A 20,415-nucleotide genomic window follows, 5' to 3' on the forward strand; every position below is an offset into this window, starting at 1 on the left:
GTTCATAAAAACAGGAGGCCACATGTTGGCAAGACATCAGATTTTAAAGATGTGTATCTGTTCTTAGTGTTAGCTTACACTCTGGAAAAATGAATCATACAACAGCTTCTTGTTAGTCCTGCTTCCAAGAAACATAAAAATTACCAGTAGATGATTTAATCAAGCGACTGGACAAACATGTTTTGCTTTTAATGAAAATTAAAGAGATAGCAGCTGGGGTTGAAGGCCAGATGCTTTAAAAGATAAGTTCACCTCTCGTAACATGTTACATCCATATACGATAGGACCGTCCCCCGCACCCCCAATCCTCATTGTGACAGCTAGCAGGGAATCTTCTCCCCCTTGCTAGCTGCCACAATTTTTAAAAAATGCGGCCGTGCGGGGCTCCACCCATCTGGCCAAGTCACTCATTCACAGTTTTCTGTGAATGGGAAAACTACAAGTCCCAGTATCTTTTGCGGCTGTCGGCTTGTAGTTTTCAATAAACTACCACAGCACCCCAAAGCGCTGTGGTAGTTCATTGAGCCTTCCTGTCAGTAAGTACAGTATCTGCTTGACCGCAAGGGATGTACGAGCATGCAAATATAATGACAGGTCAAGGGGAGACCTGCATGGCACCAGCGATCTGCTGATCACTGGTGCATTGCTTTAGAGACTTCACAAACAAAAATGTATAATTGTAGATTTTTTTACCTGCAAAAAAATGTGCATTTAACTACTTGCCCTCTGGAGGATTTACCCCCCTTCCTGACCAGGCCATTTTTTGCGATATGGTGCTACCAAAGAGGACATTTTAACTGAAAATTGTGCGGTCATGCAATGCTGTACATAACAGAAATTTATGTAATTTTTTTCCCCACAAATAGAGCTTTCTTTCGATGGTATTTGATCACCTCTGCGGTTTTTAATTTTTTTGCACTTTAAACAAAAAAAGACTGACAATTTTGAAAAAAAAAATATATTTTTTACTTTTTGCTATAAAATGTATCCAGTAAGAAAATTTAAAAAATCAAATTTCATGTCTTTGCTAAAAAAAATCCCAATATGTGTAAATTAATTGGTTTATGTGAAAGTTATAGCGTCTACAAATGCCAGTATATATAATGGAATTTTAATTTTATATATACTAGTAATGACACTGATGATCAGTGCCCAGCAGCGCCACCCACCTGTTCCCATCAGTGCCACCCACCTGTGCCCATCAGTGCCACCCACATGCCCATCAGTGCCACCCACCTGTGCCTAGCAGTTCCACCCACCTGTGCCCATCAGTGCTACCCACCTGTACCTATCAGTGCCAACCACATGTTCCACTCAGCAGTGCCACCCACCTCTAACCAACAGTGTCACCCACCTGCGCCCAGCAGTGCCAATCACCTGTGCCCAGCAGTGCCCTCCATCTGTGCCCAGCAGTGCCATCCACCTGTGCCCTGTAGTGCCACCCATCAGTGCTGCCCACCAGCGCCACCCATCAGTACTGCCCATCAGTGCCATCTATCAGTGCAGCATCAAGAGTACCAGCTCATCAGTGCCACCTATCAGTGCCTCCTATGAGTGCCCATCAGTGCTGCCTATCCATACCCATCAGTGCTGCCTATCAGTGCAGCCTCATCAACGCACATCAGTGAAGTAGAAAACTTACCTGTTTGCAAAATTTTATACTAGATACAAAGAAAAATTTTTTTTTTCAAACTTTTTGCTTTTTTTTTGTTTATAGCACAAAAAATAAAACACCCAGCAGCGATTAAATATCACCAAAAGAAAGCTCTATTTGTTTGAAAAAAATGATAGAAATTTCATATGGGTACAGTGTTGCATAATCGCGCAATTGTCATTCAAAGTGCGACAGCGCTGAAAGCTGAAAATTGGCCTGGGCAGGAAGGGGGTATAAGTGCCCAGTAGGCTAGTGGTTAAAGTGTATGTTCAAGAAAAACTTTTTTTTTCTCTCCATTTTAGATTGGGCATTTAAGGATTAGAACCCCTGTCATGTTTTTATCAGAAATCTGGGTCTTTGTTACAGAGATTTATGGTCATTTCCTGACCTGTTGACAATGTTTTACAAGGCAGGAAGTGAGGGGAATGCTACATTAGCCAAACAGACATGAATACAAATGATTTTTTTTCACAAAGTAAGGAAAGGTTAAAGCCCCTGTCATATCTCTATTTCTGTTAGCTTCTAGCATCATATATAAGCATCCTACGAACTGTGCTACAGATCAGAGATGTTGGTTCATAATATGCAGTGAGAAAACCTACTGTATAGAGCAGTGTTGCTAAACCTTTTTTCAGTCAAGGCACCCTTTAAAAATCAGCACTATCTCATGGCACCCCATTCTAAAATGTAAAGAGCTAAACTAATAGTTTTACAGAACTCAGCAATATCCACACATATAGGACACTCAGTGTTACAGGTGACTTATTCTTCCTAAGCAAACACACCAGTACTGATTAGTTTTTCAGTGTTTCTCTTCTCTCTCACTTGGCTAATGTAACCCCAGTGCTGATGGAGAGCGGCAGGGGAGGGCAAACAAGAATGAGATGCAGACATCTGATGTCCTTCTTATAAACCAATGACATCATCGTTTCTCGGACTTTTGGCTAAGATCAAGTGTAGTATCTGTTCTTATCAGTTGTCTGGGATAGAACCCAGGCTCCCTTTGCCAAATGGGGAGTCAGTTAGTAATCCCAGATGTAATTAGGTGGGAATGGTGAGAGTGTTGGGGCAGCCTTTTCCTCCTGGGTTGATCCTGGCCTGGTGCACCAGGCTTGTCCCCGGTTGTAGGCAAGGTTCTCCCTAAGCTTTCTTAAGTTCTGATGCCTTTCTGTTAGGGATGGGGCTGCACTGGTCTGGCTGAGGAAGAAGCCCGTGATGTATTTGCCCCTGGAGTGGCAGTCCAGGGGTGCCAACATTCTCATAGTGAGCGAGAGCTTGGTCACTACAAGAGTTATGCTTTTTTCACACCTGCCTCTAGAACCGGGCCTTTTGGTCAGGACCAGAGGAATATTTTATTCCTGACCGAACGGCCCGCCATAGTATTTCACTATGGCCCTATAGCACTTTTCCACTTCCCCCCTCCCTTTTTTATGTTTGTTTGTCACTTGCACTTTTGCACAGCACAGCACACACTTTCACCTTTCCCAATTAGTAGGGTGTAGGTCCTCGGGCCTGCACCAAAAGTCTTGGGGGGGGGGGCATGTGGCCTTTTGGTCAGGGTCTCCTTCTCTTATGGGGTCTCACTTCAGGGGAGTCCCACTTAGTACTCGGGCTGGCCTTGCTTCGGCGGGCCACCTGAAGAAAGGGGTCCACCCCGAGTACTAGTGAGTGCCTTAGTACCTGTCAGGAGCCTTGCGCCCCAGGGGATCAGGGTTAGGGCCCTTTCTCTACAGAGGAGGGCCAGAAGTACATTCTATGCCCTTTTTTGTGTGCTTCACTTTTTTTTTGCTCTGGGTGCTAGTTTTGTGAGTGTGATCACTACACTTCAGGACTTCAATTATATAAAAAAATGACATCATTGGTTATTACGATGCCTGGTGCACAATGAAAATGTGTGGCTTTGTGTAACTAAAAGGCAGACTTGATCCACCAGCTGGCTTGTATCCAATTATTGTGAATTTTCTAGCCATATTGGCCAGGGAACCCCTGAAGATACCTGAAGGCACCCCGGGGTGCCTGAGCACCTTGGTTGAAAAAGGCTGGTATAATGAGATGACGGTCTATCACAATCACAAACACTGACATATCAATAACAATTAAGCTGCTAGTGACTTACACTGTGTCACAAATGTGCTATATTGTGGCATTGTCATGCCAGTCTTAAAATGGCAAAAGGAAGTAGATGCAGAAATGTACCCCTGGATCCAATAAATATTCACAAAGTGTTAATGTGGTTTTAAGTGGCTTATAATGCTTCCCTGTCATTTCCATCCATTGTAATTAGCAAACATTGCTATGAATTAGAAAGACTGCCAACAGTTTATAATTTGACTAATGTCTGTGTTTCTGTATAGTCCTGCTCACACTTGGTATACTCAGCCTCACATTGAGCATTACAATAATCAGTAACTATTCCATTGACAGATATTGTTAGTGAAATGCAGAGTTCTTCAAAATTGACAGCTACAGCTAAGAAATATCATTTTACCAAATTCCTGTTTACGGTCTTCCTTCATTGTATTTTTTCCAGGTTGACACATTCAGAATCAGCACAAAAGATATAGGAAAAATCTCTCATGTTGAAATAGGACATGACGGAAAAGGACTGGGTGAGTTTTTCCATTAAGCAAACGATCCGCGAATTGTAACATGCTTTTAATGCACCTTAAGCAACATTCATTTATCACCTGTTATTCAAATAAAGTGCACAAGAGGTATAGAAAAAGACAATACTAAGACACTTTAATACAGCATAGCAGTGCTCAAACAAGTCTATCTAAAGCAGGCATCAGTTTTCTATGATTCTATCTGCTGGAATACAGATCAACTGTCTTCCTACATATTACAAGCAGAGAATCACAATTTGTTCACCATGTATGGCATGGAGTTGCAGCTTAGTGGTTGAACCATTATGGATAATTAACAGCCCATGGGAGTTGCATTTAATCCATTATATTGAGGTAGCAATAGGCAGGAATCAGTGATGTCAGCAGTATTTTTATACTTTCCCCCTACCTGCTGTGCAGCTTTCTTCCCTTATTTTAACATTTATCTTAGGTTTTCAACATTAAAGCAGTATTAAATTGAAATCACAAATTTATTATATTGCAGCTTACCAATTCTTAGATGTGATGGCTGCATTAGTTTTTTTTAAGGCTTTATTTCCTCTACTTTCGTCTGGTGATCCAGACAAACTCTCTTCCAGGTGTATAAGTTTACAGGGATGGGACAAACTATTAACACTGACCAGCATGCTTACAGTGATCAGATTTTATTTATTTATGCAAAATCTTTACCCCAAAAGAAAATAAAACTGTCCACTGTAACTGATTATAAAGTGTGGGTTGGAGTTTGGCTTTCATTTGTTAGTGTATACAAATATTGTAGTACATTGAACACTACCTTCTCCTTCAGAGTGCTAATGCTTTTGTCTGTTGCACCACATGTGCTCATTCATCCAGAGTGGGGGCATACTACAGAAGGTGTGTTACTGGCGAGATCATCAGGTGAAAACAGAGGGAAAAAGCCTAGAAAAGAAAACAAATGCAGCCACCAGATCTAATGATTGGTATAATACATTTCTGTATTCTTTAAAGCTAAATGAGAACATGTGTCAAAAAAACTTCCATGCCTCTTTATCACCCTGAACTTCCTAAAGTCAGTGCAGGAACTGACCCTTCACTTGCAGTATCTAAGTCTCTTTCTAGATATTACTTAGAGTTTTTTCTTCAGCAAAATAAACTCCTGATTGTCTGCTCCCATTTTGGGACTCTGCAGTGCAGAAGCTATCCAACTCTCGGCTTTTTGTATGAGGGTTCTGTGCTTGATGGTAACCATAAGTCTTACAGCTCAAAATGAAGCCAACTATAAATTGGGTTGGATGGAACTTCATGTTCCAGGCCCTTTCGCTGTGCACCATCCAGGCATGAAATATTGGCAAACGGACTTCCTCAGTCATCAATGTCTGAACTCAGAAGAATGGTCTCTTCACCCAAAGGTGTTTCAAGACCTTTACAAGAACCAATATGTAGCGCTTATTCACCCCACTTTTACACAGATAGTAATTCCTCAAGGAAATGTCCATGTAAGGTGACTATATATTAAATAAAAGCCATATCCTTGAGAAAGTTGATGTGCCACCAACGAGAAGACAGAAGGAATACTCCACCATCACCACTCACAGCCTCTTATCAGAGAATGTGACCACAGATCACGCGGTCAAAAACAGCGAGTATGGAAAATCAATGGGTATATTGGTTCCTAAATGCTCTCCACCAAAAGGACAACTCCACAGCTGGAATCTCAATGGCAATGATCCAGTGTTACACCGCAAAGACAATGGGATGTGTACAAAGAGAACAAAGGCTCGTCATAGTGTATAAGCTCCACCCTACACGTTTCATCACAAGAAAACATCATCGGAGGGGGGTGGCCTAGGACACCCATCATGCTATAAATAGTCACAGAGCGGAAATGAGCTTGTGACGCTTGCATTGCACAGACTGGAACCACAGATGGATAGCTAAACCGAATGTTGTGACGACACCATGGAAAATAGCCTATGTAACTTGCGCTCCACAGATCTGTGGTCACATTCACATGTTTGTCTCCAGATCTAGGTATCTTCTATCCATAACAATGATCCATGGGATCAGTTCTACCTGATCTATGCCTTTCCTTCCCTGAAATTCCTTCCTAGTCTTCTCCACAGGGTAAAGATAGAGGGCATTCTGGTGATCCATGAGATCAGTTCAACCTGATCTATGCCTTTCCTCCCCTGAAACTCCTTCCTGGTCTTCTCCACAGAATCAAAATAGAGAGCATTCTGGTGATACTCATCACACAGAACTGGCCCAGGCAGATGTGGTACTAGGAGCTTATCCGACTCCTGGCAGAAACTCAGTGGGCTCTTCCAGATCACCCAGGTCTTTTGTCCCTAGGAACTTAATAAAAATTAATAAAAAATATGGTGCAGCGCTAAACAAATATCATTATATAAATGAACATACCCTAAAACTAATAAATAAATACATATATATATAGATACATGCATGCAAGGATGAACCCCTTTCAATCCCCAGTGGGGGGAAACGTGACCATGTATATGATGGTTACTATACACATGCAAAGGGACAACACACTGCAGCAGGTGATAAAAAGTGAATAAATGCAGTCCACTCCAAACAAAAATGGTGATTCTTCAGAACGTGAGAGTGCCAAAAGTGCCACAATCCTACAATGGTCTGAGTGCCTCCTCACCTCCCCGCATCGACCACAAGGGCCAATACGCCTTGATAATATATAGGGTGTAACCCTCAGATGTCAGCCGGTCACAGATCCACAGTAGATTCCACCTCATGTACTGTATTCCAAAAACCACCTCCAGCCGCTGATAATGGTGGTAATAAGCCACCAGGCGATGCTCAGAAACACAAAACAGAAACTCCCATAGCGTAATACTGTAATTTTAATTGTAAAGCATAGATACAGAGTTCCTACTCACATTTCCACATAAGGTAAAAACGCATGTCACAAGTCCTCATGTAGTCCTGGTACTGCGGGTGTACCTGGAGTCCCAATATGGCGCGTACGTCGGAAGTGACGTCACCGCGTACCGGAAGTGTCGTCAGGGCGTTTTTTTTTATCACCTGCTGCAGTGTGTTGTCCCTTTGCATGTGTATAGTAACCATCATATACATGGTCACGTTTCCCCCCACTGGGGATTGAAAGGGGTTCATCCTTGCATGCATGTATCTATATATATATGTATTTATTTATTAGTTTTAGGGTATGTTCATTTATATAATGATATTTGTTTAGCGCTGCACCATATTTTTTATTAATTTTCTCATACACTTTTGGTCAAAGAGGGTGCTGGCCGCTTAGTTAGTCTTCATTCATCTGAAGCGCAGGAGGTTTTATCACATATTTTTGTCAATTAGCTTACCTTCTTTACTCCAGCTGCTAAGATGGAAGTTTTCAATTTTATTGAGAATAGGTCATTAAATCTAGAATATATTTTCAAACATACAGCTAACGCTAATGGGGACTTAGAGTCCCACTACAGAAAATTAGGACACTTAATGGAAAAGAAGGTGGCCATATGGTGGGACATGGTCACATATGAAAAATATCTTAAGGATAGATTAATCCCTAGACGTTTGCGATGGGATGTGCCAATTGCAGATGGGCTGGTAGATGAGGAATCTACGGAAGAATGGTTCAGCTTCTTCCATGAGAAGGGGCTAGAATTATTGAGGCTCCTACTTAAAAGAAAACAAAAAAAGATGAGGATCTTAGATATGCAGATTGGGGAAATTAAAGATAAGATCGAACCATTAAAAGATTCCCAGGAAATGATAGAGTTAACAAAACGGTTGAATAAAGATCTGGATAAACTGGACCAAGAAATTAAGTATAGGAAAGGAAAGAAGTACCAGCGGGATTACAATGATTTTAAAAAGGACCAGGTTTTTAAGTGGCAGTCTGTAGCTAATGAGATAGAAACTGTATCGGTTAATACTACCCCAGTCAAGGCAACTAAAATTGAGACACCAAGAAAACCAGTCGTATACCAAGGTGAACACAATAACAAAAATCAGTATAGATATAATAATAACTCTGCCTATCAAACACCAAGAAATGGGTGGAGACCACATAATGGAGGCTATCCCCAGAATAATCAAAATAAACCCAAAGGGGGAGGAAAAGGGAAAAAATGGAAACCATACTATCAACCCTATAGGCCAAATTATATACCTAGAATGGAGAATTATGCAAGACCAGAACCCCAATATGGATATGATAATAGGCAGTATTATGAGAGGAGTCCTAAGCATTATCAGCAGGACAACTGGAACTATTATTACCAACAAGGAGGAAGGAGTCCGTTACCCACATATAATAGATACGAACCATTGAATTATGACCAGCCCCAGCGGGATTTTTTAGAAAGGGGATGGAAAGAAAGGAGTCCGGGTATGGAAAGAAGGCGAAGCCCCCCAAGAGTAGGGGATGCAGAGCCGGGTGGAAAAAGCAAAAGGAAAAGAGAGAACTAGGTGAAGGGGTATTCAATTTAAGTGGATCCATCCTCACCAAGGAAGAAATCATGGTGTTGGATAAGGGTCTGAAATATGCCCCCCCGAAGCCAGCATGTAAATTTGATGTTTATGTGGACACACAGAGATTTATTAGAAAATTAAACCTTAAGAAATACTTCATGGGAGCATCAGGATCTAAATACAGTCCCAGTGTGGATAATAGTGATATTATACATTCCAATTTAAGGAATAAATCGTTGTTCAACCCACAAAATTCACACAATAGCCAGGTGGATACTTTCAAAAAAATGGTGGTCCAAGATTTGGACAAACTTGTTTTACCAAAAATTCATCCTAATATTGGAATACAAATTGGCACCAAAAGGCTTACTAATAGAGAGAATATAGTGATCAGACCAGCTGACAAGGGAGGTGGTATTGTGGTGTTATCTAAGGATTATTATTTGGAAGAACTAGGAGGCCAACTGGCAGATTCCGCCACATACCAAATACTCTCAAAGGATCCTACAATAGGGTATAAGAAGGAACTAGGAAAATTGATTAAAAAAGGTATAGACAAGAAAATTTTAAATAAAAAAGAATCCAAGTATCTGGTTCCGGAAGTATGCCGGACCCCGGTGATTTATACTGTCCCGAAGCTGCATAAAGACCCAATTAATCCACCAGGGAGGCCCATTGTGAATGGGATCGGATCTATCCTTGCAAGATTGGGCCAATATATTGACATATATCTTCAACCTTTGGTTAAAAGAACAAAATCATACTTACGGGATACAAAACATCTTATTCAAATCTTCCATGAGGTACAAGGAGAAGAAAATACGGACATATATTTAGCGAGTGCGGATGTTGCATCCCTATATACTATCATAGGACACGAGGAGGCCATTGAATCAGTAGAATGGGGACTAAGAGAGTACAGTAACATCACTTGGCATCAAAGAAAGTTTCTTGTTCAATGTCTAGACTTTTGTCTGTCACACAATTATTTTTGGCACGACAAAAAGTTCTATAAACAGATCAGGGGTGTAGCGATGGGAGCACGTTTTGCTCCCAGTGTGGCTAACCTGTTTATGGCCCACTGGGAGGAAAATGCAGTTTATTCAGATGTTCCCACAGAGTTGTTGGTCTTCAAGCGCTACATAGATGACGTGTTCATCATGTGGAAAGGAGATGGCAATTCGTTAGTGTCTTTTCTTAACAAATTGAATTGCAACAATAAAAATATTAAATTCACATGGGAATACAGCAATTCACAGATTAATTTCCTGGATCTTAATGTCGGTATAAACAAAGGGAACATTGTCACTAAGACATTCTTTAAGAATGTAGATAGGAATGGGTATATTCCGTGTGATAGTTGTCACTACCCTCCCTGGCTATGCAATATACCTAAAGGTCAATTTGTTCGCCTTAGGAGGAATTGCACTAACAAAAAAGATTATGAAGAACAAGTGGAAATACTAAGTGACAGGTTTGTTTCGAAAGGTTACCCCCGTGATCAGATTAAGGGTAGGATTAATATGGTTGGCAATATAGAAAGAGACACACTTCTGAAGGATAAAGTAAATACTGAGGGACAATCCAAGGATCTCAATAGTAAGAAACAAGTGCCCATAATATTGGACTTCAATGTGCATTACAGGAAGATAGAGAAGATTTTCAGGAAATATTGGCCTATCTTAAAAATAGATCCCTGTTTGAATAACATAATACCGGAGTGGCCTCAATTTATATACAGGAAAGCGCCTACACTTAGGACCAAACTGGTGAAGAATGCACTAGACCCCCCAATTAAAAGTAAAATGATCACCTTTTTAGATCAAAAGGGTTTCTATCCCTGCAAATCATGCTTTGCCTGCAGAGAGACTAAAGGACAGAATGTAAAACGTAAGGCTTTTGTGTCCAGTAGTAATAGAGTGGAACATCAAATTCGAGATTTTATCTCATGCAGGACGGAGGGGGTGGTATATGGCCTCCAGTGTCAGTGCGGTCTACAGTACATTGGAAGAACGAAGCGACCAATGTGGAAGAGGATTCGCGAGCACATTCAGAACATAAAGAAAGGCTACCCCAAACATAGCGTCTCTAAGCATTTTTCCCTATTTCATAATAATGATCCATCCACATTATTGTTTTGGGGAATAGAGCGTTACAAGGGGCATTGGAGGGGGTCGCATAAAGTGCGATCTTTAAGTCAGGCTGAGTCAAAGTGGATCTATATTATGCAAACACAGGTGCCTAAAGGTTTGAACATAGAGTTCGACCTGAATTGTTTTATTAGTGATTTTTAAGTATTATTTTTTTATCTGATTATACAAGTAGTCTACCTGGCTAGGGGGGATTTTTCGTTTATTAATTTATTAATATATTTTTTTGCTTATTGGATTCAGTTATTTATGTATTGTATTTTTTGTGGTTTTAATTCATGCATGTGTCTGTGTGTATGTTATATACACACATAGATGCATGTAGTCCTTAAGGTACTGATTACTGCAATGGTTATCATGTGTTTTCTGTGATTTATCCCATGCAGTATTTACATTATAGTTTAACTGGTTTCTGATCCTCAGTTACAGTATAGGTAGAATATAGAATTAGTTTAATAGGGGATTAATCTCCCCTATATACGGTTACCTGGTCCGTATATGGCTGCTGTGGTTTAAAGTCGGCACATCTCAGTACCAAATTGGGCTCCGAGAAAATGGCCGCCGTGGGTTGTCTAAGTCGGATGATTGACACCCAGGGGGCCTATAAAAAACATCGATGTCGTTGTGGGCGGTTACCCTGATGAAGTCACGTGTACCCGTGACGCAACGCGTTAAAAAAAAAAAAAATTTAGGCACGCCCTGACGACACTTCCGGTACGCGGTGACGTCACTTCCGACGTACGCGCCATATTGGGACTCCAGGTACACCCGCAGTACCAGGACTACATGAGGACTTGTGACATGCGTTTTTACCTTATGTGGAAATGTGAGTAGGAACTCTGTATCTATGCTTTACAATTAAAATTACAGTATTACGCTATGGGAGTTTCTGTTTTGTGTTTCTGAGCATCGCCTGGTGGCTTATTACCACCATTATCAGCGGCTGGAGGTGGTTTTTGGAATACAGTACATGAGGTGGAATCTACTGTGGATCTGTGACCGGCTGACATCTGAGGGTTACACCCTATATATTATCAAGGCGTATTGGCCCTTGTGGTCGATGCGGGGAGGTGAGGAGGCACTCAGACCATTGTAGGATTGTGGCACTATTGGCACTCTCACGTTCTGAAGAATCACCATTTTTGTTTGGAGTGGACTGCATTTATTCACTTTTTATCACCTGCTGCAGTGTGTTGTCCCTTTGCATGTGTATAGTAACCATCATATACATGGTCACGTTTCCCCCCACTGGGGATTGAAAGGGGTTCATCCTTGCATGCATGTATCTATATATATATGTATTTATTTATTAGTTTTAGGGTATGTTCATTTATATAATGATATTTGTTTAGCGCTGCACCATATTTTTTATTTATTTTTTATTAATTTTCTCATACACTTTTGGTCAAAGAGGGTGCTGGCCGCTTAGTTAGTCTTCATTCATCTGAAGCGCAGGAGGTTTTATCACATATTTTTGTCCCTAGGAACTGTTTACCTTCTTCATGGTCACTGGCTTTAACAGCATGTCTGTTGAAGCCCACAGCCTTAGAGACGGGGACCTATTTGAGTCCATTATTCCTACAATCCTAAAGATAAGGCAATCCACCTCTCACAAGGCGTACAATCACACTTGGAAAGCATGTTACACATGGTGTGAGGCAAGGATCACAGCCTTGTTCTGACGGCTCTTCAAACGCTGCCCTTTGAGATATTCCTTTGTCAACTCTCACCCACGCAGTGCCTTCCTTATTGTAATTACCTCTGCAAAGCGGGTCACTAGGTTGGTTGTCCTCTCTTTCTATTTTTTCTTGTTCTACCCAGAATAGTGTAGTGTAGTGCTGCAGGCAGCAGTATAACCCATATGTCTCAGAATTCCTCTGGGTATGGAACTACAAGGAAAGGATTTTGTCAAAAGTCCTGTTTTTCTGTACTTACTGAAAATGAAAACTAATGCAGCCACTACATGTAAGGATATTATTTTTTACTCTTGGTGTAAGTATCCTTATGCAATAGGATGGGATGTGTCTATATCTCTATATGGAACCAACTTAGTTAAGGGACAGTTTGGGGTGGGGTTGTTTTAGTAAAGGCAGGCTTTTAAGTTTACATTCCCCCATGACAGGGCGCTTTTTAATCCATAGCTGAGCTATTTGAACTTTTATTTGAAATCAGCCTTGGCGAGAGACTGATTGTTAGGAGATGTATTTCAATAGAAACCCCAACATCTGAAGCAGCACCTTCTTAAGAAATATTCTCACTACCTCTGGCTATATGAGGAAATGGAAGGAGCGTATCTTTATATTCTTTACATCTCTCTGCACAACTCCAACGTGACCACTGTATAATGTAGTTTCCCAGACCAAGCCCTGGGGACCCCTGGAAGGTTGTGTTTTCAAGATCTCTTAACAGAATTACAAGTGAAATCATTAACTTGTGACTAATTAACACAGCTGTGCAAGTGTTGAACATATGCCTCCTTGAGGTCCAGAGCTGGAATATATTGTCAAGATGAAGTCTCATATACTCTGTGGAGACATGGAACACTAAATAACTAATGCAGCCTTTTGGACATAATCATTGTACCGATCTATCACAATCCATGTTGAAAAGTTTATATCAATAAAACTTGACCATTGCACATAGTTGTACTACATGCTATTAAACCCGGGATTAGGAATAAGCAAACTGCACAAAGTTCAGTTATAAGGAGGTTCATACAACCCAGCAGGACGTCTATGAACCCTAAACATATTGCCAAACCATATTAAAGTGTATAGGTGTAGAATCATGCTATTGTTTCTAGCTTTTTCAAGGCTAATTTGCAAGCCATTGTTGAAAAAGTGCATGGGTAGTTGCATACTGCCACAGTGGACATGTACAAATGAAAAACCATGTTTTTTAAATACCATTTGGCAGGGAGAGGGTCTTTTATTGTGGCCTTAAAGGCAGCCTTGAAAATACACCCATTCTTCAAATAGCATTTTTGGGAAATGCCGCAAGTGAGACTGGGATCTGTCTTTTCACGGCAGTAGTGCTTGTTTGTGTACAAACATCAGCCAGATTTTATGATGTGAAATGGCGAAATATGTCTTTTTTGTCACCATTTTGTCAGGTTGAACTCATGGTCAACCTGAAGCATAGCCCTATTTAGGATGAAGTACTGGCACACTCAAGAATGTTATTTGTTACTAGGTCTCCTACAGTCCTATTACACAATACCTTTAGTATGACTTCACAAGCACATGGTGATAAAACAGTTATAAGATGTAATGCCATGAAATGTTACAAATACTAAAAAAACTTGATTACAGCCCTAACCATAAAGCAATCTATTAGCAAGAATCTGAATGCTACCTGTGCCCAACATAACCTAAGCATCATACATATTTGCCAACATTCCTGGAAAAACTTTCCTATTGACAGTGCAATTGTCTGCCATGGCAACATGTGCTGTCACCTGTCTGTCAAAACTTTCAACAGGACATGGGGGAACAATGGGGGGGGGACAATACGCAGAGTGGAGAGCTTTCTTGTAGACAGAGGGATACTTAGTATCTATGTTCTGTACATAATACTAATACATACACAAAATCACAGCCAACAAATTGATTTTATTATCAGAAATGATCATTATTTTACATTGCATACAGTCAAGCAATGCAACATGATCTGACAACTAGACATGTCATTATAAAAATGCCGAACTAAAATTCACAACTTGATTTGAGGCAACAGAAAAAAATATTCAAATGAAAAGTATCTGCTATCATAAACAATTTTAAATGAATTTTTTTTTGTTTTAGTTTCAGTATGTATGCACAGTCAGCACATTTGTAGACGGTACAAATGATAGAAGCTGATTTATAGCATCCTTTTATCATCGCTAAATGCCTGAATAAATGCATTCTAAGTACGTTTTTAATGTATATTTTTTCATTTTTACTTTTTGCTTAGTTCCGCTTTAAAGAGAAGATTTAGCACAGTTTAGAACAATGTAAATGAGCAGATAACAGATTTGTATTATTGTAGTAGTTAAAATGCAGAGGCAAGAATTAAAACAAAAGTATAACCTAAAGTGAACTCATGCACAGCGGGAAGAGGACATCATTCTTTGGAATGTTTTACATTATGTATGCACAGAGTCACTAAAGGTGAAATTCACACAAACACAGACTTCACTGTGCCCCGGACAAAAGGACCAGCATAGAAGGGAAATCATTTTTCCTAATAAGCTTTAAGGTAGAGATCCCTCAGGCTCAGCCAGTTAAGGGCAGCCAGGCAAACAATTCTATTTACTGGAACAGAAAATTAGCTGAAATCAAACAAAGCACTGCATGAAATAATTGAGTACCTGTTAAATCTGCAACTAACAATGCAAAATGGATTTCATGTATTGGACATCATATCTGCAGTGTAAAACAGATTATATAGCTGATGACGTTGGAAGTCTAACATTACAGCTGTAGAAAACTAATTGTTCCTAATGTTATGAAAATGAGCCACAAATGGGAGTCCGCTGTGTCAAAATATGAAATATATTCAGATTATAGGTCTCATCTTCTATACACATCTCTTCTGCAATCAAAAACCTGCCTGCTCACAAATTCCTTTAACCACTCAAGCTCCATTAGATTTTACCCCCTTCATGACCAGGGAATTTTTTGCTATTAGGAGCTGCGCTACTTTAACTGGCTCAGTCATGCAACACTGTACCAAAATTAAATTTATATAATTTTTTCACACACATAGACCTTTTTTGGTGGATTTGATCACCACTGGGTTTATTTTTTATTATATAAACAAAAAAAGACCAAACATTTTGAAATAAAAATAATCTATTTTTTTTACTTTCTATTACAAAGCATAACCAATAAAAAAAATAAAAAATCTAATTTCTTCATAAATATATTTTTCTGCTATATGTCTTTGCCCAATAAATATCCCAATAAGTGTATATTAATTGGTTTGTGTGAACGTTGTAGCATCTACAAACTATAGTATACAGTATATAAACTGGAATTTAAACAGCTATGATGCTATACTGGTAATGGCAGTGATCAGTGACTTATAGTAGGACTTTGATAGTGTGGAAGGCAATCTGGCTCTAACAGACCCTCACTGGGAGGTACACTATTTGATTAATTGAAACTGACGTCAATAGTGATACTAATACAGTGATCAGATATATTACTGTACACTGTCACTGTACTAAAGACACTGGCTGGGAAGGGGTTAACATCAAGGGTTAATCAAAGGGTTAACTACATGCCTAGCAGGTTTAATGTATGTAATATGTGTTGTTTTTATGAAGAGATCTGGCTGTGACAAAGCAGGGAGAAGAAATATCCAGATTGCTGCTCTGTGCACAGAGTCCTGTGTGTTTGCAAACACAGGACTCTGTGCTGTGATTGGACAAAGCCCATCACCAGGTCTCAGTCATTAATCATTGGTTAACACCTGCTGTCTAATAACAGTTCAAGTCAGCACACACATGGATGCCTCCAAACCTGGAAGCAGGCTGGCAATGTTTTATTACATTGCTGAGCTTGCAGCTGCCGTCTGTTCAGAGTAAATCTACTGTGACCAGGTGGCAAGTGGTTAAGGGGTAAAGTCCCACTTTAGTATATTACCACTTCTGCAGAGAGATTGGGATATCATCTACTTTACATTTGTTACATGTCCCCATTCACATAACAAAACTTAAAAAAATATTTAAACATTGCAGCTTACCTTTTTAGATGCTCTATCCTGGACGTTGCAGCAAAGACACTTTGATAGCTCTCTTTGTTTATGAGGGGGCTGGACAGCTGTGTTTGTCAAAATGAATCCTGTCTGCACTGTGCAGGGTGATCTTCATGATCAATCTTAACTAAATTTAAACACTGTGTCCTGACAAAGGGTTAAAAATTTAGAGGCTGTACTTCTTGCATTGTATGGTAATGAGGACAAACTTCGGACAGGCTCCCTCTAACATTCTTCAAAAAACCTTACATGACACCTCCTCCTGAGAAACACCTAAAAGGTAAGAAATATATTAAAAATGTAGGCATGCTGAGTGAACGGGAACATATAACATACATATGGTGGTGTTTTCTCAAATATGACTGCAAAAGTGGAAAGGGTTAACCCTTTGAGGACCATAAGATTCCGGAACGCCAAAAGAATCAATTTTTTGTTTTTAAAGTTCGTACACTTCAGTTGCTGTAACTAAGCCATTTCATGAAATAATTGGCAAAAAGCTAGATCCATTTGTTGATAAGAACTAATATTTTTACTCAAACCAAAAGAAAAAAAGTATTTTAAGTTCTTAATCAGATGATACAGGCAATTAAAAACATGGGACAAATACGTCCCTTGGTCCTCAAAGGGTTAAAGAATAAATCCACTTATTTTGGAAAATACAATCCCCTCTGGGTGATCAGTGTACATTGCAAAGATTTGAAAAAACTTTGTAGCCTTACAAGTCTCTGTTATTAAAGCGCAACTATACTCACCTCAGTTCCAGTGATGCAGCGTCCCTCTGGTCCCCTTCCAGGTCTCAATCACTGGCCGTGATCATTGGCCGAGTGGGGATGACATTACTCCCACGCATGCACGGTGGTTCACTCAGATTTGGCATTGCTGAATTTGAACATTGAGCTGCTCATGCGCGGCTCACTGTATAGGGGCAGACAGGCAGGTAAATAACTTTAATGCAGAAGCGACAAAGCAAAATTCCTACTTGTCTGCCAATTTTTATTATTTTAGCAAAAGTTCCAATTTAAGAAAAAGTTGTATGTTCTACTACTTCCCTGGAAGACTGACTCCAGAATGGTATGTGTTCAATTGAATCAGCTGATATACACTCACCGGTCACTATATTTAGAACACCTTGTTAGTACCGGGTTGGACCCCCTTTTGCCGTCAGAACTGCCTTAATTCTTCGTGGCATAGATTCAACAAGGTGTTGGAAACATTCCTCAGAGATTATGGTCCATAGTGACATGATAGCATCATGCAGTTGCTGCAGCTTTGTCGGCTGCACTTCCATGTTGCGAAGCTCCCATTCCACCACATCCCAAAGGTACTGTATTGGATTGAGATCTGGTGACTGTGAAGACCAGTGGAGTGCAGTGAACTCATTGGCATGTTCAAGAAACCAGTTTGAGATTATTTGAGCTTTGTGACATGGTGCATTATCCTGCTAGAAGTAGCCATTAGAAGATGTGTACACTGTAGTCATAAAGGGATGGGCATGGTCAACAACAATATTCATTTAAAAGATGCTCAGTTGGTACTAAGGGGCCCAAAGTGTGTCAAGAAAATATCTTCTACACCATTACACCACCATCACCAGTCTTAGTCGTTGATACAAGGCAGGATGGATCCATGCTTTCATGTTGTTTGCGCCAAATTCTGACCCTACCATCTGAATGTCGGAGCTGAAATTGAGACTCATCAGACCAGGCATGTTTTTTCCAATCTTCTATTGTCCAATTTTGGTACACCTGTGTGAATTGTAGCCTCTGTTTTCTGTTCTTAGCTGACAGGAGTGGCAAGTGTGGTCTTCTGTTGCTGTAGCCCATCTGCTTTAAGATTCGACATGTTTTGCGTTCAGAGATGATATTCTGCATACCTTGGTTGTAACGAGTGGTCATTTGAGTTACTGTTTCATCTTGAACCAGTCTGCCCATTCTCCTCTGACCTCTGACCTCAAAAAGGCATTTTCACCCACACAACTGCCACTCACTGGATATTTTCTCTTTTTCGGACCATTCTCTGTAAACCCTAGAGATGGTCATGCATGAAAATCCCAGTAGATCAGCAGCTTTTGAAATACTCAGACCAGCCCATCTGGCACCAACAACCATGCCACATTCAAAGTCACTTAAATCCCCTTTCTTCCCCAGTCTGATGCTTGGTTTTTACTTCAGCAAGTCGTCTTCACCACATCTAGATGCCTAAATGCATTGAGTTGCAGCCATGTGACTGACTGATTAGCAATTTGTGTTACCAAGCAATTGAAAAAGTATACCTAATAAAGAGGTCAATGAGTGTATATGCATTGTTCTAATGAGGAATGTCACAGTGTCTTCACCCCTTTATAAGTAATTAGCCTTTAGGGAGTATCTCACCAAAATATTTTTGGGTGAAAATTTCTACTGAAAGGGGATGTGTAAAAGTTTACTTGCATTTTAGTGCAGACTTCTGGCAAAATCAGTGAGCCACAAGCAGAAAATAACATTTCTAGGGAAGTTCTGCAAACCACTGTGTACAGAAGACCTCCAGGTTGCCATATTGCCATGAATTTTATAGAAAATTACAATGCTGCTCACTGAAAAGGGGTAGTTGAAGGGTAGTTTTTAATAATATTAAATTACAATTTGGCTCATGTAGCAATTGTTAATACTATATTATTTTTATCAGCTATATTTTTCATGAAAATGGAGCTACCCTTTAAAGCAAACCTCTCAGCGATTTTAAATATTTAACACCTTCCCGTCTGGCCTATAGCAGATTGACAGCTGGGCGAGACACTCCTTCTGAGTGGGCATAATATGACGATTGTCACGTGTATATATACCATAGTTTGTGGACTCTATGACTTTCCTACAGACTAAATAATATACACTAATTTGGGGTATTTTCACCAAAAAATTTAACAGATTACATTTTGACCTAAATTTGTGAAGAAAGGATATTTATTTGCAAAATAACAGAAACAAAGAAAAAATTTTTTTTTTTCAAAAGCTTCAGGTTTTTTTGTTTATTTAGCAAAACATATAAAAACTCAGTGCTGATTAAATACCACCAAAAGAAAGTTCTATTTGTGTGAAAAAAATGATAAAAATGTTGTGCATGACCACACAGATGCCATCACTCCTACTGCAGATGTGTGTTTACACGAAACGCGTCTAGGAGGAGCCCCTGCACGCTTTGACTCTACGCCGCCGGATCAGGAGGTCCGGCGGCCCACATTAGATGTATACTGCCCCCGTGATTTAGGTATTGCTGCAGACTTGATGAAGTAAATACTTGGAGATCAGATCGGCATCCTTTCTTTCACCACTGAGGGTCCATCAGTGGATTTCATTTCCGGGCTGTCTTTATTCAAGATCCTAGGATGCATGTGATACAGATATGCGTTTATTACTGGGTTTCTGGTGAGTAGGCAATCTATTCATATTATCACAACGGGAGACCAGATTGCACCTACAACGTCTGATATTTCACTGTGGACTGAGGAATCCATATATTTTATTACAGTGGACTTATTTTAATATTTGACTATATTGATATTATTTTACTGTATTTAATTAATTAATTTTTTTTTTTTGCCATTTAATTTGATGTAGCGCTGCACTCCTTGTACTTTTGAGTTTATTAGAAAGGTTTTGTGGTTCCTTTTAGTGCATTGGTCGCTTGTCGGATTGCGCTCACTAACTTATATATTTTTTGCATGACCACACAATTGTCATTAAAAATGTGAAAACACTGAAAGCTGAAAATTGGCCTGGGTAGGAAGGGGGTAAAAGTGTCCAGTATTGAAGTGGTTACACTTGAAAGTCTC

At 39.9% G+C, this 20,415-nt stretch overlaps 1 protein-coding gene and 1 pseudogene across 1 annotated transcript in view; both read left to right on the forward strand.

The window, feature by feature from the left end:
- Positions 1-20,415, forward strand: part of LOC149461351 (lipoxygenase homology domain-containing protein 1-like) — a 392,516-nt gene that overhangs the window by 360,207 nt on the left and 11,894 nt on the right. Inside the window, exon 56 of the mRNA XM_089678445.1 lies at positions 4,185-4,263. Coding sequence (XP_089534571.1) covers positions 4,185-4,263 — 79 coding nt within the window. The remainder of the gene's footprint in view (positions 1-4,184; positions 4,264-20,415) is intronic.
- On the forward strand, positions 2,579-2,688 carry LOC149461353 (U2 spliceosomal RNA; annotated as a pseudogene).

The sequence above is a fragment of the Staurois parvus genome, unplaced genomic scaffold (assembly GCF_062004578.1).
Source record: "Staurois parvus isolate SC_StPar_1 unplaced genomic scaffold, SC_StPar_1.0 ptg000205l, whole genome shotgun sequence".
In the NCBI taxonomy this organism is placed as follows: Eukaryota; Metazoa; Chordata; class Amphibia; order Anura; family Ranidae; genus Staurois; species Staurois parvus.